Source organism: Mauremys reevesii, linkage group 7 (genome assembly GCF_016161935.1).
Source record: "Mauremys reevesii isolate NIE-2019 linkage group 7, ASM1616193v1, whole genome shotgun sequence".
Taxonomy (NCBI): domain Eukaryota; kingdom Metazoa; phylum Chordata; order Testudines; family Geoemydidae; genus Mauremys; species Mauremys reevesii.
Window position 1 is genome coordinate 71,785,741 of NC_052629.1, and position 19,812 is coordinate 71,805,552.

Below are 19,812 nucleotides of genomic sequence, written 5' to 3' on the forward strand. Positions count from 1 at the left end.
GAATTTTAATGATAGTAAAGAGCATTCTGACCCCATTCCACAGGTAAAAGATGGTGGTGTTATATATTTACATCATTATCAATCCACTTGCTTTGTCATCTCTGTTTCAAGTAATACCAAGAGTTTAGAAACTAGCCTGGTGGGAACCTTTAGAGTTCGACTTTTGGCCCCAGCTGTGAATTGATCTTTTCCCTGATGTAGTTTTTTTTCTATTACGAAATGCACATTATAAAGTCAGCATCTTTTAATCATGAGTAGTTTCTCCTCTGGTGGCATTTGATTTTAAAGCCCTTCTTTGATAAACAGGCCCTGTGTCTGTTTTACAATCAGAGACAAATAGGGCTAATCAAATTACAAGTACATTAGAATAATAAAAATCAGAGCAAAAAGGCTAAAAAGGGGGAGGCACAGGGAAAAGATGCTGAATGGTCCACTTCAGCAGCCTCTCATTTCTCTTCTCATTGTTGCTGGGAAACAGCTGTGACGTGCTGTGCCAGTTGCATAGGATGAGGAGGGACTGTTTGTGTGTGTGTGTGTGTGTGTGTTGTGCATCTGTGTGTTTTGGGTTTCTTTGTGACTTTCAGAAAGAGCTCATTGTGAACATGTGACTGACTCTGTGTGGGACATCTGGTACTTCCTTGTGACGGGGCCCTGGTGCTTGCTCAGCATCTGCCTAGCTGGGAAGCGGTGGATGTGCATGAGAGGGAGAGAGACCCGTGTGCTCCTGTGAGTTCCTGGGAAGCTGCTTTGCATTAGGTAACCATGTTTCTGGCAAGGAGAAAGAAGCAGTGATTTTGAAATCAGGGCATATCTTATAAGTTCCCTGGTGTTTGCATCTTGGAAGGATTGGTGCTTGTCTGTCCTTGTGGGATCTTTTCCTGTAAAAATAACAGCATGTGGTGAAACAAGGCTGCTGGTATAAAAATGACAGGAGAGCTGGGGATCAGTAATGAGATATACAGCTTTAACCTGTAACCTGGCCCAAATGCACCCAGGCTGTGTGGCACTGAAAGATGGCATGATGCTCTTCAGTGGTCTATGTGAAATGGAGAGGGAAGTGGGAGATGTAAGCAGGTGTTCCCACCCCTGTCACCATCCAGGCACTTGGCACTAATTGACCTTGTTGGCAGTCTCAGGCCTGGTCTACACTACGCGTTTAAACCGGTTTTAGAAGCATTAAACCGATTTAACGCCACACCTGTCCACACTAAGAGGCCCTTTATATCGATATAAAGGGCTCTTTAAACCGGTTTCTGTACTCCTCCCTAACGAGAGGAGTAGCGCTAATATCGGTATTACCATATCGGATTAGGGTTAGTGTGGCCGCAAATCGACGGTATTGGCCTCCGGGCGGTATCCCACAGTGCACCACTGTGACTGCTCTGGACAGCAATCAGAACTCGGATGCAGTGGCCAGGTAGACAGGAAAAGCCCCGTGAACTTTTAAATATCATTTCCTGTTTCCGATCAGCACGGGTGGCGATGCAGTCCGAAATCAAAATCCAAAAAGAACTCCAGCATGGACCGTACGGATGTGATCGCTGTATGGGCAGGCAAATCTGTTCTATCAGAGCTCCGTTACAGAAGACGAAATTCCAAAGCATTTTAAAAAAAATCTCCAGACAGAGGCCACAGCAGGGACTCAGCACGCTGCTGCGTGACAAACGTAACGGAAAGCCAAAGAATCAAATGGACGCTCATGGAGGGAGGGAGGGGGGACTGAGGACTCAAGCTATCCCACAGTTTCTGCAGTCTCCGAAAAGCATTTGCATTCTTGGCTGAGCTCCCAATGCCTGTAGTATCAAACACATTGTCCGCGGTGGTTCAGGGCATAGCTCGTCAATTTACCCCCCTCACCCACCCCCAGAAGTAAAAGGGAAAAAAATCCTCTCTTGACTCTTTTAAATGTCACCCTATGTTTACTGAATGCTGCTGATAGACGCAATGCTGCAGCAGTCAACGGCAGCATCCTCGCCCCCCCTCCTTGGTGGCTGATGGTACAATATGGCTGATATCCATCGTCATCATCAGCCTTGTGGCAGATGGTGCAGTACAAAAGGACTGGTATCCATCTTCATCATCAGCCCGTGAGTGCTCCTGGCTGGCCTCCGGTGAGGTCGGCTGGGGGCGCCTGGGTAAAAAACTCCTGATCATTCCCAGTAGATGGTACAGAACGGCTGGTAACCATCTTCATCATAGCAACAGGGGGCTGAGCTCCATCAGCCCCCGCCCTTCATGTGTAAAGAAAAGATTCTGTTCTGCCTGGACTATCATAGCAGCGGGATGCTGGGCTCCTCTCCCTCACACTGCTTAATGTCCTGTCTGGACTATCATAGCAGCTGGAGGCTGCCTTCCCCTCATTTTATCTCACTAACAAGTCACTGTTTCTTATTCCTGCATTCTTTATTACTTCATCACACAAATGGGGGACACTGCAACGGTAGCCCTGGAAGGCTGGGGGAGGAGGGAATCAACAGGTGGGGTTGTTGCAGGGGCACCCCCTGTGAATGGCATGCAGCTCATCATTTCTGCAGGATCTGACACGGAGCGGCTGTGCTCTCTGGTTCTCTGATGCACTGGTTCTCTAGTACACTTGCCCCATATTCTAGGCAGGACTGATTCTATTTTTAGATACCATAAAGGAGGGATTGACTGGGGAGTCATTCCCATTTTTGTCTTTTGCCCCCAGCCAATCTCAGCCAAGGGTACCTATGACAGCAGCAGATGGTACAGCACAAAAGGACTGGTAACCGTCATCTCATTGCCAATTTACAATGGCATGGTAGATGGTACAGAACGGCTGATAACCATCTCTGCTATCATGCAAAAGCAAATGAATGCTGCTGTGTAGCGCTGCTGAATTGCCTCTGTCAGTGGCATCTAGTACACATACGGTGACAGTGACAAGAGGCAAAACAGGCTCCATGGTTGCCATGCTATGGCGTCTGCCAGGGCAATCCAGTGAAAAAGGGCGCGAAATGATTGTCTGCCGTTTGCTTTCCCAGAGGAAGGAATGACTGACGACATTTACCCAGAACCACCCGCAACAATGATTTTTGCCCCATCAGGCACTGGGATCTCAACCCAGAATTCCAAGGGGCGGGGTTGACTGCGGGAACTATGGGATAGCTACAGAATAGCTACCCACAGTGCAACGCTCCAGAAATCGATGCTAGCCTCGGACCGTGGACGCACACCACCGAATTAATGTGCTTAGTGTGGCCGCGTGCACTTGATTTTATACAATCTGTTTTACTAAACCGGTTTATGTAAAATCGGAATAATCCCGTAGTGTAGACGTACCCTCAGCAGAGACCAAAGATTGATTGAACTCCCCTCTCATCCTTAGAGGTGCCCTGGGGAAGGCCTCCAGATCAGTATATGAGGCACATTGGTACCATGGGAAGGTTTGCATTGGTGATGCATCAAGGAGCCTGTTAGTTAGATCAGTAGTCTCCAAGGTTGTCAGTCAGGCACATGTCACTGGCAGAGTGTGCATATGTTCAGATGAAAGCTATATGACTCGCCTGAGCATCAGAGTTCCTATGCTGGGGAAAGGCATCACTGCTGGGCACCCTCCTCATGTATAAAAATGAAACTGCTGTCCCTGCCTTTGCCTTTTATAGATCACGGTGTGCACACGGGGAGTACATGTCCTCTGTCGTTAAAATGACAGCGTCCCTTGGGACTCAAGAAGGCATTAGCTTGAGAGCTCAGGAGGAGCAGGGTCTCCTGTGGGAATCAGGGCAGCTTCACGAAGCAAGAGCCTGGGAACATGGGACGGTGTCATTCCAAGGGTGGAGGAGAGAGAGAGCTACCTGCAATTGGAGAGGCTTTCCCTTGGGAGTGGGGACCTTAGTAGCCCTAGAGTCCACAAGGAAGCAGGCAACAGGTGGGGGGGAGGGGGCAACATTATTATGACAAGAGCAGGTTAAAAGGGGGAAGTGAGGCCCCGTGATGCTGCTGTGAGAGGGAGGCTTGGGTAGGAGGGGATTCCTCTCTTGTGCCCAGTGCCATAGATGGCACAAGGAGGGGTAGGGGATGTCAAATGCTGCAGGCTACTGTTATCACAGTGTGTGAGAATCCCAGAAGAGGGAATAGCACTATTGCTATTCCCTGCAGATCCCTTCTTATAAAGCCCAACAGAGTCATTCCCCAGCTCACCTGAATTCCTTTACTGATGGTGCATTTCCTTCCTCCAGCAGCTTGGTCTGATCTGTGACTGCCCTTCCCCTGCCTCCATGCCCATCTGCTACCCCAGCCCCTCTGATCCCACCATTTTGAGCCCCTGTAGCCTGCTAAATATTATGAACACTTACTGAAAGTCTATCTCTCTCTTTAATTGCAGGTGTAGCTAGAAGGTGCCATCATGTGAATGGCAAGCGGCTAGCTGAGGAATAGACTGCCAGGTGGGATTCCCTGGCTCCACACACAGCGCGCAGGATGGCTGACTGATTTGGGCTTGGAAACAAAGGCGTTTATAAGCACCCCGTCCTCTCTAGGACTTGGCTGAGAGAGAGGAGTGGCGGAGGGGGCAGCACACGGAGGAGCGATGGGAATTGAGGACCATGGTTACTTGAGATAAATGGCAGATCCCCGGGAGTCTAGTCTAGAAGCTGTTCGCTTTAGTTTTCCCTTGCTCTGCAGCCACTGTTTCTTCTTCGCGAGCTGCCACTGGGTGCTGCCACGGTGGCGCTGGAGATCTCCAGGGCGACTTGCGTGCAAAGCTTGAGCAGGGGGTGGGCCGCCCGCCTCACCATGATTCAGCTGTGGAAAGTGGTGCGGCACGTGCGACAGCTGGAGCTCCACAGATTGATCCTGGTGCTCATTGCCTTCAGCCTGATCTCCATGTGCTTCCTGGCCTACTATGTTACCAACAGCCCCAAAATCAAGGAGCCACTGCCCCTGCCCTTCAGCGACTGCAGCAACCAGCACAGGGTCCCGATCCCGCCCCAGGCCAGCTGGAGGCTCACCAAATCCGTTGACACCTCGCGCACTGAGCCTGTGGTGCTAGTCTTTGTGGAAAGCATTTACTCCCAGCTGGGGCAGGAAATTGTGGCCATCCTGGAATCCAGCCGGTTTAAATACAGGACAGAGATTGCCCCTGGCAAGGGGGATATGCCCACCCTGACAGACAAGGACAGGGGCCGCTATGCTCTTATCATCTATGAGAATGTCCTTAAATATGTGAACCTAGATGCTTGGAACCGGGAGCTGTTGGACAAATACTGTGTGGAGTATGGAGTGGGGATTATAGGGTTCTTCAAAGCCAATGAGAACAGCTTGCTTAGTGCTCAGCTCAAGGGATTCCCCCTCTTCCTACACTCTAACCTAGGGCTCCGGGACTATCACATCAACCCCAGTGCCCCTCTGCTCTACATCACTCGGGCCAACGAGGTGGAGCAGGGTCCCCTGCCCGGTGATGACTGGACCGTGTTCCAGTCAAACCACAGCACCTATGAGCCTGTGCTCTTGGCCAGCACAAAGTCTTCAGAATCCATTCCTCACCTGGCCACCCACAAAGCACTGCATGCCACTGTCGTGCAGGACCTGGGTCTGCATGACGGGATCCAGCGGGTCCTCTTTGGCAATAACCTCAACTTCTGGCTGCACAAACTTGTTTTTGTGGACGCCATTGCTTACCTGACTGGCAAGCGCCTCTGCCTCACTCTTGACCGCTACATCCTCGTGGACATCGATGACATATTTGTGGGCAAAGAGGGCACTCGCATGAAGGTGTCTGATGTGGAGGTAAAGCCTGAAGGGATAATCTAGTGGCACCTAAATAAGGCCCCTGGGTCCAATCAAGGGCTGCATTGGCAATCTGTCAGGAGCTGCAGGGCTGCCCCTAAGATTGCGGCAATCGTAGAACTGTAGCCCATGTAGTTTATATGTCCTAGCATGTGATGCTTTCAACAGAGGCTGTCCAGATCAAGATGCTGCATTGCATTTTGGGACCTGTAGCCTTCATGGGCTGCACTTTACTCCTGAGGGAATTCTGCACCAAAAAATTAAAAATTCTGTGTACAATATTTTAAAATTCTGCAAGTTTTATTTGTCAATAAATAAATGCGGAGACTGCAGCGTGGCAGTGGGAGCACAGGCCACTGGCTGCATGAAGGTGGGAGATCACTCTGCAGCCTTCTCACCTCCCACCCCGGGGACATGGACTCAGTGGTGAGGCTGCACCCACCTCTGACACAGCACAATGCCTGGGCCTGCCCCAGAAACACACTGGGGCCCTGCCCTTCTGCACCAGATGCACCAGGTGTGGGGCAGGTAGACTCAACCAGGCAAGACCCAAGTGTGGAGGGTCTCAGTGTGGGGGGGATCCAGGTGTGGGGTGAGAGGATTCTGTGTGGGACAATCTGGGTGCAGGCAGCTCAGTGAGGGGTCTAGGTGTGGGGGGATCTGGATGCACAGAGGCTCATTGCGGGGTTCTAGGTACAGGGGCAATGGGACTCTACAGGGGCTTCCAGGTGAAGGTGGTTGGGGCTCAGTGGGGGGTCTGGGTGTGGGGTCTCAGCGGGGGCATGGGTGCTGGGGAGTGGGGCTGGGTGGGGGGGGGGGTCGGGGTGCAGCTGGGTGGGGTTCTGGATGTGGGGGCTCAGAGTGGTGCAGGGGGTTGGGGCTCATGGTGGGGATTTGAGTGCAGAGAGCTCAGTGAGGGTGGTGCAGGGGGGCTCCAGATGCAGGGGTTGAGTTTCAGTGGGATAGGCTTTTGGTATGGAGGGCTGAGGGTGGTGGGTCCCTCAGGAGTAACACGTGTAGGCTAAAGGTGAGAATGACTGCAGCAATCTACTCTTTCTCATCTTTAATATAGTGATGGAGTCCATGGGGGTCCCAGAATGCAACTTGATCTGAGCAGCTTCTGTTGAGAGCATCACATGCAGAGAGGCCTATAGTCCTCTCTCAGCCCCAACGGCTGGCACCTGGGGCACCAACCAATAAAACTGCTTCAGTCGAGTGTTTAGCCCTGCTGTGACCTTTCAGGACAGCACTTGGGAGAGTGGGGAGCTCTCTTCTCGCCTCAGGTTACTCACTTACTCTTCTCAGCTCGTCCACCCCCAGTTCTGCAGATCACCTGTTGTGTAGAGAGTAAGGAATGTCCAGCAATCCGGGAATAAGGGTTGGGGGAGATGCACAGAGCAGCTCCCAGAGCTCAGGCCAGGAGCTCTCCCCTTGGCCTCACTGCTGGGGAGGACTCTGAGGGGGGGCATTTTGGGGGTTTGTTGATTGTGGCCCTGAGTGACTGGGTGGTGATGACATAACTGAGGAAGGAGTCAGAAGAGGACAGGACAGGGAGAGAGTGGGGTGGAATCTGGACAGGAATCTATTTAGGTGTGATATTTCCTGTGTTTCTGCATTTGCCTTTGTACTGTATGTGCTTTTACCTAATGCAGAGAACCAGGGACTTTAAATGAAGTGATCAGGCTATCCTGCTGAGCTCATCTATTATTTAAGAACTGCCCTATAATACTTGAACATCTACCTAACCCTCCTCAAAGTTACTCTGCCATCCATTGAAACTGTAATTGATGGAATTTAGACTAAAAGTCTCAGACCCATCCTCTCACCCCTTCAAAGTGTTACTGGTTCGTACTATGTGCAGAAAAGTGGTCTTGTTCAGTGTTACATGGCTTGCTGTCATATGTATGGTCACTCCCACCTAATGTTTCTTCTGGTAAAATTGTCTCTCACAAGGGCACTGACTGTCTTTTGTGTTGAGTTTCTGTGTCTGCTGCTACTTTGCCTGGTGACCTTTTTTTTTTTTAATTGTTTTTTATATGGGAAATAGCAATAATTTCCTGAAGATCTTGTGAATTTGAAAGAAAAACTGAAATGTCTTTATGGAGTGTAAAATAAAAGGAAATGAGGGTGGAGGGGAGATAAAGAGGGAAACACAAAGGGGGAGAGAGAGAAGGCACAAGCCTCGGACCACCGAGCAGGTATTGTAAGTAAATCATTAATTGTTTTGCTAAGTGGTTGCTGACACTGTGCCAAACAATTATTTCTGTATGTGTACACAGTCACCCTGGGGCTGCACTTACACCTTGCCCCAGGCACTGTGAATCCTGGTTGCAGCTCTGTGTTTTGGGACACTCAGATGTCATGAAAGTCTACCTCAAAAGACACTGGTCTACATTATCCCAGCCAGGACACCCCTCCCCAAACTGGGAAAGGTGGGGACCCCATTCCTGGCTGTGCAGAGCACTGACCCTGGGAAGGAAGCAGGAGACAATTGGCCTAAGCCCTGGAGACAGGGCACAAGTCTGTTCTAATGATTTTAAAAACCAACCCAGACCAGATAATTCTAAAAGATGTTTCATTTTGGGTTTTAACTGAAATGGAGGAATAATCTGAGATCAGTAAACAGAGAATCTCAGGCAAAGCAGATAAAGCTCAGATTTATCCATTTAAAAGAGGCTCTGTGATTGCAGCACCAGGAGAGGTTCATGAATTTGTATTTTTTTAAAGCAAGAACTAACTTCATGGATTTGTTAATGGCCTTGTGCTGTGGGGAGGGGAGGGGAACCGAACAGTGACAAAACAGCTGGTGTTTCTTTGGGCTTTTAACATGGACTCTGGGTTTCAGGGACATTACTGCACCACCACAGCTCTTTATTTTAAAGTTTAGATTAGGTGACAGCGGATAGGGACGGCAGATTGGGAAGTGAACGTTGCTTCAGGTCCCAGAGATTACTGCTGTTTCAGCCAGGCTGTTTCAGTTCACAGATCTATATTCAAGGAACTCTGTAGATCCCAGGGAGGATGAAAACCCTCCATGTTTCTTGGCCAAATGTGTGCCAGTTATAGGTGACTTGGGCAGAGGGAATGTTTTCTTTTTTTAAAAAAAAAAAACCTGCTTGTTTGTATGTTATAAATATTAGCCCTTGATGACTAGTTCTTGCTGAAAAATTGGCATGGGAGCATTCTCAACCTTCAGTTAAAGCTGGGGTGGACCTTTCATAGGGTGAACTTTTCTCCCAAGTGTTTGTCAGGAATTGGAGTTACATAGTCAACAACAAAAACAAAAAAGTTTTCCCAGCGTTCAGAGAATCCCTTCACCTCTCACTTGTTCAGTTTTCAATCTCTTGTGAATCCATAATCCTGCTAGTGCTCCCATCTGCCACAGAATCTGCCAGCCAAACTGGAAGTCAAGGCAAGATATTTCTAATATAACAGAACCCTGTTTTTCTATCTAACCTCCCCAATCCTTTCAGGCCCTCCTTATGTACCACAAATAAGCACCTCCCAAAAAAACCAAAACCAAACCCACAAGTCTGTTTGCGTCTTTGCAGATCACCTCTAAAAGAACACAAGTTGTCTAGTCATTTGGTGAGCAGTCTTGTTTGGTGAGTCTGGTAGCTTAGCTGTTGGTGTAGGCCAATGATTGCACTTCACCAGTGAAGGTAGATAGAAGGACAGTCATTTGAATTCCTTTCGAGGGTGGCTGGGGCATCCTGGCACTTGCCCCTTTGAATCCTACGATCTGTCCTTACCTAAACAGAATATTTAGCAATTCTCCCCTTGGTGCTAGCGTTGGTGCTTGGACTCTGTCTGCACCAGTGCTTTCACAGTTGCTAGCACTGTTTGAGCTGCACCCAGTGCTGGAGCAACAGTGGGAAAACTGCAGAAAATTGCCAAAGTAGATGCAGTCCAGTTGCCATGGGCGCAATTTCTACACAAAGGAGTCTGTCCTGTGTGCAAGTATGCCAGGATTGTCAGCAGCTCAGAGCCGAGCTGGGCGCTCTGCTTTCTTCCCTCCTGCTTTTCTCTGTGTGGACTCCTCTATTGTTTCTTCTGCACATTCTTTCCCCTTCAGCCTTGTTGTTTCTTTCTTCTTCTCCCCCCCCCCCCACCCCCATACCCGTTCCTTACCTGTCTCCTTTCATCTTTCTTTTCTCTCTTCTTGTGTGTGTGTGTGTGGGGGGGGGGGGGGTTTGTGCTGAATAGTGAAAATCTCTATTCAGTGAAACATTTTACATCTAAAAAAGGCCCAGTCATATAAAGGACTGTTCAGCCATATAACACTGTGATGTCTAGGACCATAATGCCATGTTAGAAAAGGATTGGCGGCTTAAATAGCCACATGGAACAAAATACAGTGAGGGCTAATTTGTCTCCTCCCCCAGAATTCCTAACCCCCATAGAAAGGGCTGTGTCTGTGCACTAGCAGCATCAGGAGTTTGTAGTGATTGTGGGTGCATTCTTCTGCAGAGCCAGCAGTGGGCGCATGCAGACTTTATTTTAAAAGGGTCACACCAATATGGGGGCTTTTCTTTTAATTTCTTTCCAATGTGTGTGTTTTTAAATAAATATTTAGGGCCCTAGGATAATTTTTAAAGCCCCCTAGTTGTGAGGGTAATTAATTGCAGCCCAAGTGATAGAATTTAGACATCCTCTTGATTGTGCATACAAATCTGGGTGGTGGAATTTAGGTATCCATTGCTTGTGCCTGCAGTTTTGTTCTCTCAGCTGATTGTTGGAGCTAAATTACAGGCTGGATTGAGACATCTGAAAAATCAGGCCTTAGAATCTGGAGGACATTCTCCATCAGATTATAGCAATTGTAAGGTAGGTTGGATGGCTGGCCTGGTGAGTTAATGGTAGTGAGCTGCACTTGAAACCCAATCTCTTGTTTCCTGGAGCCAGCACTGCTTGTTAGCCAACAGTGGCCCTTTTGGCCAGCTAAAGAGCAGGATTATTACATTCCAGTAGGAGCCTTCAAATGGTGGTAAATAGAGATACTCAGAGCTCTCCAAGGGGTTCAGAGCAAAAATAAGGCTAGGTCTGAGTTTGCTGGAATCCAGAGGAGGTTTTCTGGCTTGTGGTCAGGCTGCTGAAAAGAAGAGCCAGGACTACAGGTAGGCTCCCCCTTTCCCACCAGCTGAGGAAGCTGGCAGTTTCTTGGGGGTATAGAGTGAGTAGCAGACGAAGTTCAGTGTCATGTGAGCAGAGTTTGGGGCTGAGGACCTGCCTGCAGTTGTCTGGTTACTTCATGTGCTAGTAAATATATCACTGTGCCCGTCTCTGGCACCTTTCCTCCAAGCATCTCAGAGCACTTGGTAATGAACTACAGCTCACAGCACCCCTAAGAGGTGAGTATAGGGAGGGAAAATAAACTGAGTGAGTGGCAGGGATGGGACTAGAGCCCAGGTCTCCTGCCTGCCAGTCCTCATACTCTCTCCCTTCCATTACAAACACCATCTTCCCCCCACACTCATCTTTCCTGACTAGGGTATCAGCTCATCAGGAGAAGGTTGGAGGAATTTCCACTGCAGGCCCTAGTTGTTTCCTATCATTTCTCTTATCCTGCCCAGCGGGGAGTTGTGTGAGTGGGATTGAACCTGTGTGGTGCTGTTTTCTGAGTGAGCTCTTACGAAGGACCAGTAGTCTGTAGAAGGTCTAGCACAGCATTAAGAACAGACTTGCCCAGAAAGCAAAATAATACTCTCCATAGTCTGAGTTCCTGGGCTCCCTTTGCCCCACCTCTTCCCCAGGGTGCCTCTCTTTAAGCAATAGACTTGCTGCCCACGCTGAAGCAGGGTTATTTAGGATTTATTAGCTGACAGAAGTGTTGTCCTGGTAACCCAAGCCAGGCTTTAAACCTCCCTCTGCAGACGAATGTTAAGCTCCTTAGCCTCCTCTCTTCTCTCTCACCTTCCCAGCAAACAGGAGTAGCTCTTTCACTCCCACAGAGAAAGGAGGGTGGCTCTGGAGATGGTAATAAAGGTGGAGCTTTTCACGGCTAGGTTACTGGGGCAGATGCAGCCGAGTAGCACAGGAATGGCCTCCCCTTGTTCATTTGGTTGGTGTGACCGAAAGCTGTTGCTCTGAACGATGTGTAGTGAGTGGCCTGTGTGAAATGAGTTGGGGATCTCAGTCTAATCCTGGTGAACCAGGTGTCCAAACCACAGACACAGAGCAGGTATGGAGATTCACCCTTGCAAGGCCATTGCCCGTGGTGCCCTGTCCTGTGAAGCCTTTAGTCCCAGAACAGCCAGGCTGAATCTTTCCAAAGCACTGGATGAATTTAGGGCTTATCTACACTACAGGTTATGTAGCTCAAGGCTGTGAATCAGACACCCCAAAGTGATGTGAGTTACACTGACCTCAGCATCGGTGTGGTCAGTGCTATATCTCCTGCTGACACGCTCACGGAGGCGGTTTTATATTATGCTAACAGGAGAGCTCTCTCCAATAGGCATAGAGCATCTTCACCAGATGTGGTGCAGCTGCACCGCTTTAGCACTTCTAGTGTAAACTAGCCCTTACAGTAGGTTCCATAGGCCATGTTTCCCCTAACACATCGGTTCCCTTGGGGGATTAGGAATAGGATAGTCCCATGAGCACAGTGGGGATTGGAGCCTAGCCGTTACTATTGGTCTTACTTTTTGTCCCAGGCTGATTACGCATTTGTTGCCATTTACATCTGAGTGAGGAGGGGGAGCTGAAATTTCTGGCCTTTTGTGCTGGAGGAGAGAGGCCAGCAGCCTCTTGGCTAGAAAGGAGTTGGGTGGCTGGGTTAGTGCAGGCTCTTGGGCAGCTTCAAGCGCATCATTGGCACTCCAGAAATAATCAATATGGTGACGATGATCAGCACCCTGCCCTGTGTCACCAGCCAGCACTAAGAGCCCATTTCCTTCCTCCTCTTAGCTCTCACCAAGAAGCGCATGCGAGAAGGAAGGAGGAATTTTTCCTAGCCCAGTGAACACAGTTTATAGGTTTGCACTGAAGAGCTCATGCTGGAGGGCTCAGATAATAAACTCCTACATCTTCCAGCACTTACCCTCCCTCTCCAAGGGATGTGTGTGCACAGCAGGTGGGAGGAGGCAGAAATTCATTCTGCCAGTCAGCATGAGCTACTGAGTTAGTGGCACAAGCACTGCGCACTAGGCATCCCTTGGAAATAACTATAATTGCAGTGATTTGCATGCATGCCAGTTGGTTTCTAAATGCGTGGTCCCTCTATGGCACAAACTCTTTGTGGATGTGATTTTTACCACCTGGAGAACCAGTGTGCCTTACCAATGTCCCATGTGGCATGAGCCATGGTGAGGCACCCCGATGTGCTCTCCAACACTCCTAGGAACTTGTGAAATGTTGCTGATGCAGAGAGATCTTCTGCTCTGTGCCTGTGGCCCAGAGGAGCTGTGTGCACGCTCCATGTGCATTAGCATTTAGCCCAAGTCTGCTATTGCTAGGTCACCACCTTCACCTTGGTGCAGTCACTGATCTGTCTCTTTTTAGAAAAGCTATTAAAATGTAAATAACTGCCTGGGACTAGGCCATCTCCGTCACCAGGCAGCTCCTAATTCACCTGTTCCAGCACTCCTGCCTGGTCCCTGTTGATTAAGAAATGCACTGAGAGGGAGCTTCATGATTGTCAGGCTCAATGGGTAGTGATCAATGGCTCCATGTCTAGTTGGCAGCCGATATCCAGCAGAGTGCCCCAAGGGTCGGTCCTGGGGCCGGTTTTGTTCAATATCTTCATTAATGATCTGGAGGATGGTGCGGACTGCACCCTCAGTAACTTTGCAGATGACACTAAACTGGGAGGAGTGGTAGATACGCTGGAGGGTAGGGATAGCATACAGAGGGACCTAGACAAATTGGAAGATTGGGCCAAAAGAAATCTGATGAGGTTCAACAAGGACAAGTGCAGAGTCTTGCTCTTAGGACGGAAGAATCCCATGCACTGCTACAGACTAGGGACCGAGTGGCTAGGCAGAAATTCTGAAGAAAAGGACCTAGGGGTTACAGTGGACAAGAAGCTGGATATGAGTTGACAGTGTGCCCTTGCTGTCAAGAAGGCTAATGGCATTTTGGGCTGTATAAGTAGGGGCATTGCCAGCAGATCGAGGGACGTGATCATTCCCCTCTATTTGTTGTTGGTGAGGCCTCATCTGGAGTACTGTGTCCAGTTTTGGGCCCCACACTACAAGAAGGATGTGGAAAAATTGAAAAGAGTCCAGCAGAGGGCAACAAAAATGATTAAGGGGCTGGAGCACATGACTTATGAGGAGAGTCTGAGGGAACTGGGATTGTTTAGTCTGCAGAAGAGAAGAATGAGGGGGGATTTGATAGCTGCTTTCAACTACCTGAAAGGGGGTTCCAAAGAGAATGGAGCTAGACTGTTCTCAGTGGCACCAGATGACAGAACAAGGAGTAATGGTCTCTAGTTGCAGTGGGGGAGGTTTAGGTTGGATATTAGGAAAAACTTTTTCATTGGGAGGGTGGTGAAGCACCAGAATGGGTTATCTAGGGAGGTGGTGGAATATCCATCCTTAGAGGTTTTTAAGGTCAGGCTAGACAAAGCCCTGGCTGGGATGATTTAGTTGGTAATTGGTCCTGCTTTGAGCAGGGGCTGGACTAGATGACCTCCTGAGGTCATCTCCAACCCTGATATTCTATGATTCTATGAACAACGCACTCTGAAGCATGTCGCTGGTGGCAGGGTCACCTGGGAAGGGCCCGCCCCAGCAGTATATCCAGTATCCCGTCACGAGTGATGCTGTGGGCTCTGGGTCCCTTTTAAAGCAGAGAGCACTCCCTTATGTTCATCCCTGCAGTAGCACTGAATTCTCCCCCTTTGTCTCTCCACCCTCGAGAGCCCGACCCAGCAGAGTGCACAGAAACTTGCCTTCCATTAGCCTGCTCTGGGGTGGGAACTCAACAACATGGTCCCGGACAGCTTAGGAGGGGTGAGGAGGGGGAGCCTTGATGTTGGGCCTGAGATGCCTTAAGAAGCTGCAATGGGGAGGTGGGATTTGTTGCCCTTCTCTGTCTCAGAACAGGCGTTTCACATCCATTTCAGTGGTTTTGAGACCGTGGACAAGAGGGGCATCACTTGATTGTGGCCTTTGGGCTGACATGGTCATGCAGCAGATAAGACTAGACTCCATGTAATGGAGCGTAGTCCATCCCTCATGTAGAGAAGCGGGATGGGGTCCCTCTGGGTGGAATTGAGGAAATTCCTCCGTGGCATGGTCCTGCTTCATGGTTCACTCCAGGGCAGTGGTTTTCAATCTATTTACCATTGTGGCTGCATATGCAGCTCTCTGTGTTATGGGGGCCACATCCATACTATATATACAATACCTGTATGGCCCTGAGGATGTCACATGGGCCTCAGCTGTGTGCTGACTGGTCCACGGGTTCAGAACCACTGCTCCAGGGGCTACGGTGCCTTGCCACAATGGAGGACAACAGGATTCCATGCTACTTTACCTCCTTCCAGAACTGAACTGGATGCAGCAAAGCAGAGATGTGACTGAGCAATTGAATGTGAATCTTTCTTTCTCCCGTTCCATTCGAACAGGCTCTCCTGAACACTCAGAACAAGCTAAGAACATTAGTCCCCAATTTCACTTTCAACTTGGGCTTCTCTGGGAAATTCTACCACACAGGTAAGCTCCTTCCACCCACCTAACATTCCCCTGAGTCTGTGTCCTCTGGTTGCAGTGTCCCATAGTGTAGCACAGCTCCCCAGCAGTGGATTGAGGTCTGGGAACAGCCTGTGGTTCTAAAATGCTGTCTGTCTGATCGAATCATTTCCTTCAGCTCTTGTGAACTGAGCATACTGGGGCTGCCTCCAGCAGGATGGTGGTATTGGCAGCACCCTGAGTATGGCAGGTGTGTGTAAAACTAATGCAGGATGTCTCAGGGGGCTGCCAGTGTTGAATTACAAGAGATTAGCCTCTGCCTCAGGTCGCTGACCACCCTCCTGCTATGGACCTTCTGTTCCCTGCAGGTACAGATGAGGAAGATGAAGGTGATGACATGCTACTTAAACACAGGAAGGAGTTCTGGTGGTTCCCGCACATGTGGAGTCACATGCAGCCTCACCTCTTCCACAATGTCACTGTGTTGGCTGAGCAGATGAAGCTCAACAAGCAGTTTGCACTGGTAAGAGGTGACGTCGATGGTCCATAGGTTTATTCACTTTGCTTCAAAATCCCAAAGCATCCACCCTGGAATGGGTGCTTGGCTCCTGCTGAGCCCAGGCACTAATGTGGTAATCCTGGTGGATTGGAAAGCTGAGTGTGAATCCCTGGCCTGGTGCATGGTCCCTACTGCCTGAAAGTATTACACCCAGCATTAGTGCCCAGGGAACGTGTGTCCTGGGACTTGTGCACCAGTGTGTGGCTCATTACAAAGCATGGCTCCCAACGCTGTGCTGGGTGTGGGCATGGGGCACTGGCTGCTGAGTCATTCTGGTGCTGCTTCTACTATCCAATTCAAAGTATGGTACAAACTCTGACTGTAAAGAAGCATTTCCTGCTCTGTCCTTATTGCTTCATTGAGGTTTTTCAGGGGCCACGTGTGCATTACCCTCAACTGATCAGTAGTATAGGGTGCTCAAGGTAGAAACACTGGCCTCCCAGAGAGTCACTTCAGTTTAAGGGAAGTTCCCTGTTATCAAGTGGAGGGAGAGGACTATCTGGAAAGTCCTGGGCTGCTGGGGCCACATATGCTTAATACTCAGAGCACAGGGCATGGGAGTGAAACATCTGCAGATTCCTTTGAAAACAAGCCTCTCTTCAGCCCATGCTATGGGTTTATTAGTTATAAGCCAAGCCCCATTGGATTAAGAGCCTGTTGTTTCATGCCCAGGTCACTGGACCTCTTGACTCTGGGTAGCATGGGTGCTCCTAACCTCAGAGCACAGCTACCACAATGAGACAGTTCACCTCTTTTCTTCCCCACTTAAATATCTGATTTTATTTTCTTTCAGACACAGGCCCAGAAACGTGGCCGTCCGTTGCAAAGAGATACAAAACTCAGAGAGCAATTAAACACACTTAATATAGAATACCCTAGCCCAGGGGTCGGCAACCTTTCAGAAGTGGTGTGCCGAGTCTTCATTTATTCACTCAGATTTAAGGTTTTGCGTGCCAGTAATACATTTTAACATTTTTAGAAGGTCTCTTTCTATAAGTCTATAATCTATAACTAAACTATTGTTGTATGTAAAGCAAATAAGGTTTTTAAAATGTTTAAGAAGCTTCATTTAAAATTAAATTAAAATGCTGAGCCTTCCCCCTCCCCCCCCAGACCAGTGGCCAGGACCCGGTCAGTGTGAGTGCCACTGAAAATCAGCTTGTGTGCCGCAGGTTGCCTACCCCTGCCCTAGCCAATGAGCCTGACAGGCTGTGACTCCGTCAGGGGGCCCCGGGTGTATTGTAAACCACCAGGGCAAAGGTGTCCTAATTCCTGTCATTACCAGAACCATTCAATGAATTTCTAGCCATGAAATTCAAATTTTTCCTGTTGATTTGATGTAATATCTGGCTCCAAGTCCCCGATCCACTCTGAACAGCCCCCTTGCTCCCTGCTGCCCCTAGCATTACTCTCCTGAAGACAGAGCCAACTTGCATCTTCCCTTCCCTCCACACTTGACAGGCACGGTTTTGCTTTTCTGCTCTGGTGACGCTCCTCTGGACAGCATAGGAGCGGGATTTGCCTCTTCAGCAGCACTGATTGGTTTGGCCGTTGTAACCGATGGGGCTGAGGTCAGGCTGATGAATTAGTCTGTTTTGTCACAGCCCCGTGTGACCCGTGGCTGTTGAGCAGCTGCTGCAGCGCTGAATGCCCTGGTTGATGTATAAGCACTTTTGCTACCTGTGTGGATAGATTCTGGCAGCACTCAGAGCTTCCCATTTCACACAGGGTCCCTGAGGAGACTGCTCGCACTGCTGTGCTTCTCATGAAGGACAATGGGGAGTTAAATACTGAGAGAAAGCTGTGTTTTGCTTCCAGGAACATGGGATCCCCACGGACTTGGGCTATGCTGTGGCCCCCCATCATTCTGGAGTTTATCCCATCCATACGCAGCTCTATGAGGCCTGGAAATCCATCTGGGGCATCCAGGTGACCAGCACTGAGGAGTATCCTCACCTGCGGCCCGCCCGGTACCGGCGAGGGTTCATCCATAACGGCATCATGGTGAGTGTTACCAGCTGGGAGAGTGGAGCCCTTTGGGTTAGTTCTAGGAGGAACTATGGCAGCAGTCAGCTGAGGGAGGCTTCTAGGTGACCAGTGTTGAGAAGCTCCACCCAGTACCTTGAGTGCTGAACCTTCCCGAAACCATCCATCAAAGCTGAAGAAGAGCCCGTTGTTGTGCTTCAGTGCAGTGCAGAGGCTACGGTATGTGAGGTTTTAGAATGAAAACTCCCAAACACCAGCAAGTATGTGTCTACAAAGCCATGCATCCCGGGCCCATGAAAGCACCATCTCTGCAGGAGCCAACTCCTCCTCTCCAGGGCTCTTTCTGAGGAGGCATGTCTGCAGCACCTGCCCTGACCTGTGTGTTGGATGGATGGGTCAGCCCCTGTGGGAATGTGGTGGAGAACCATGCACGCTAGCAGGAAGCTGAGATCCCACTAACCCCCTGCGCCGTTACTCAGAGCAGGATGAGCAAGTGAATGAGGGGAATGTCTGAATCCTGTAAACTTGTGATGCTCTGGGTCCCTCGCTCGTAATGTCCTCTCCAGATCATTCTGTAGGGTGCTGCCTTGACACACCCATGCACATGCTCTCAGCTTCCTCTCTAATGTTTCCTCTCTCCGGCTCCACTAGGTGCTGCCTCGACAGACGTGTGGGCTTTTTACTCACACCATTTTCTACAACGAATATCCTGGGGGCTCCAAGGAGTTGGACAAAAGCATTCGGGGCGGTGAACTCTTCCTGACAGTGCTTCTGAACCCAGTAAGCTTGCCAGCGTGGAAAGCAAGGCCCGTTGTCAGTGTCCATGGAGAGTGCGGGGGTGGAGGCCCTCATACGCAAGGTTTGCCTAGAGTGGAAGAGCAGAGCTGGAGGAAGGGGAGGGCAGCCGCTCACCTGGACAGAGAAGGCTAAAGCAGCCCTTGTTGCTTAGGGGGATTCTTGGCAAACTCTGCTGCCCTTTTGTCCCCTGTCAATTTGTATCAGAGTTCAGGGTCAGCCAGGGCAAACCTCTCCAAGCACAGGATTGGAAGAAGGGGCTGGTGTGCTGAGCCCAGCCAGACACTGGAGCTCCTATTACCTGTGCTGCAGTCTTCCCCCAGCGAATTGCTGAGCCAAAAGTCCTTAGCTCCCTTTATTGCTTGTGCATCTGGCTGCATTTGACTTGTCTCCAGGTACTGTGACAAATCCTCCTCTGGATGTGTGTGTCGTTCCCCCCCATCCATTTCCTTGAAACTTGGATACATGTGAAACAGTTTTTCCTGCGATGCTGCTATCCTGCCTGAGGCATTTTCAGGAGCTCCAGGTCTGACACAGCTCTTTCCTGCCCCCCCCCGTCCCTCCCCGCCCCGCACTGCCTGGCTCCAGCAAACTCCTGAGTAATGCACTGTCTTTGCACTCTCCAGTCTCTTCCCAGATTTCTGCTGCGGATGGCGGCTGGGGGCTTTCCCGCCTCTATTCTTTTAAATCCAGCAAAATAAACGGAGAGACAGTGCGCTCAGACTGTCAGGTTCAGAAAATTGAGAAGGAGGCAGCCGAAGGGGCCTTGCATTTCCTAGTACATCCCTTGGTCTATCACTCCCTTGCGAAACTTCCCAGGCATTCTCTTTCCTTACAGATACCTAGTGAGTGTGTCACATTGGTCTCGGGTCCAAAGATCTTCCCTAATTTCCTTCGTTAAACTTAAACCAGTTTACTCCTCCTGTCCCCTAGAAGTGTCCTGTTTTGGTGTGGGTATTATTATCCAGTCAGAGTTATTGTATTTTCGACCCCTAGCTTAAGGGGAACCATCATCATTACTCTCATCTTCTCTCATAAATTCATCATTCTCTGGTCCCTTGGATCATTTCAGCTCATCTTCCC

General features: G+C 49.7%; 1 protein-coding gene across 22 annotated transcripts in view; it reads left to right on the top strand.

Annotated features, from left to right (window-relative positions):
- NDST2 (N-deacetylase and N-sulfotransferase 2) overlaps positions 1–19,812 on the top strand; it is a 259,472-nt gene that overhangs the window by 212,417 nt on the left and 27,243 nt on the right. For 19 of the 22 annotated variants that reach the window (XM_039546512.1, XM_039546500.1, XM_039546511.1 and 16 more), the window contains 5 exons: positions 4,349–5,751; positions 15,326–15,413; positions 15,758–15,912; positions 17,767–17,952; positions 18,586–18,714. In XM_039546512.1, coding sequence (XP_039402446.1) covers positions 4,759–5,751; positions 15,326–15,413; positions 15,758–15,912; positions 17,767–17,952; positions 18,586–18,714 — 1,551 coding nt within the window. In that variant the 5' untranslated portion in view covers positions 4,349–4,758. Of the gene's footprint in view, positions 1–584; positions 757–1,471; positions 1,544–4,348; positions 5,752–15,325; positions 15,414–15,757; positions 15,913–17,766; positions 17,953–18,585; positions 18,715–19,812 lie in introns of all 22 variants that reach the window. The other 3 variants (XM_039546508.1, XM_039546509.1, XM_039546522.1) reach the window with 3 other exon arrangements.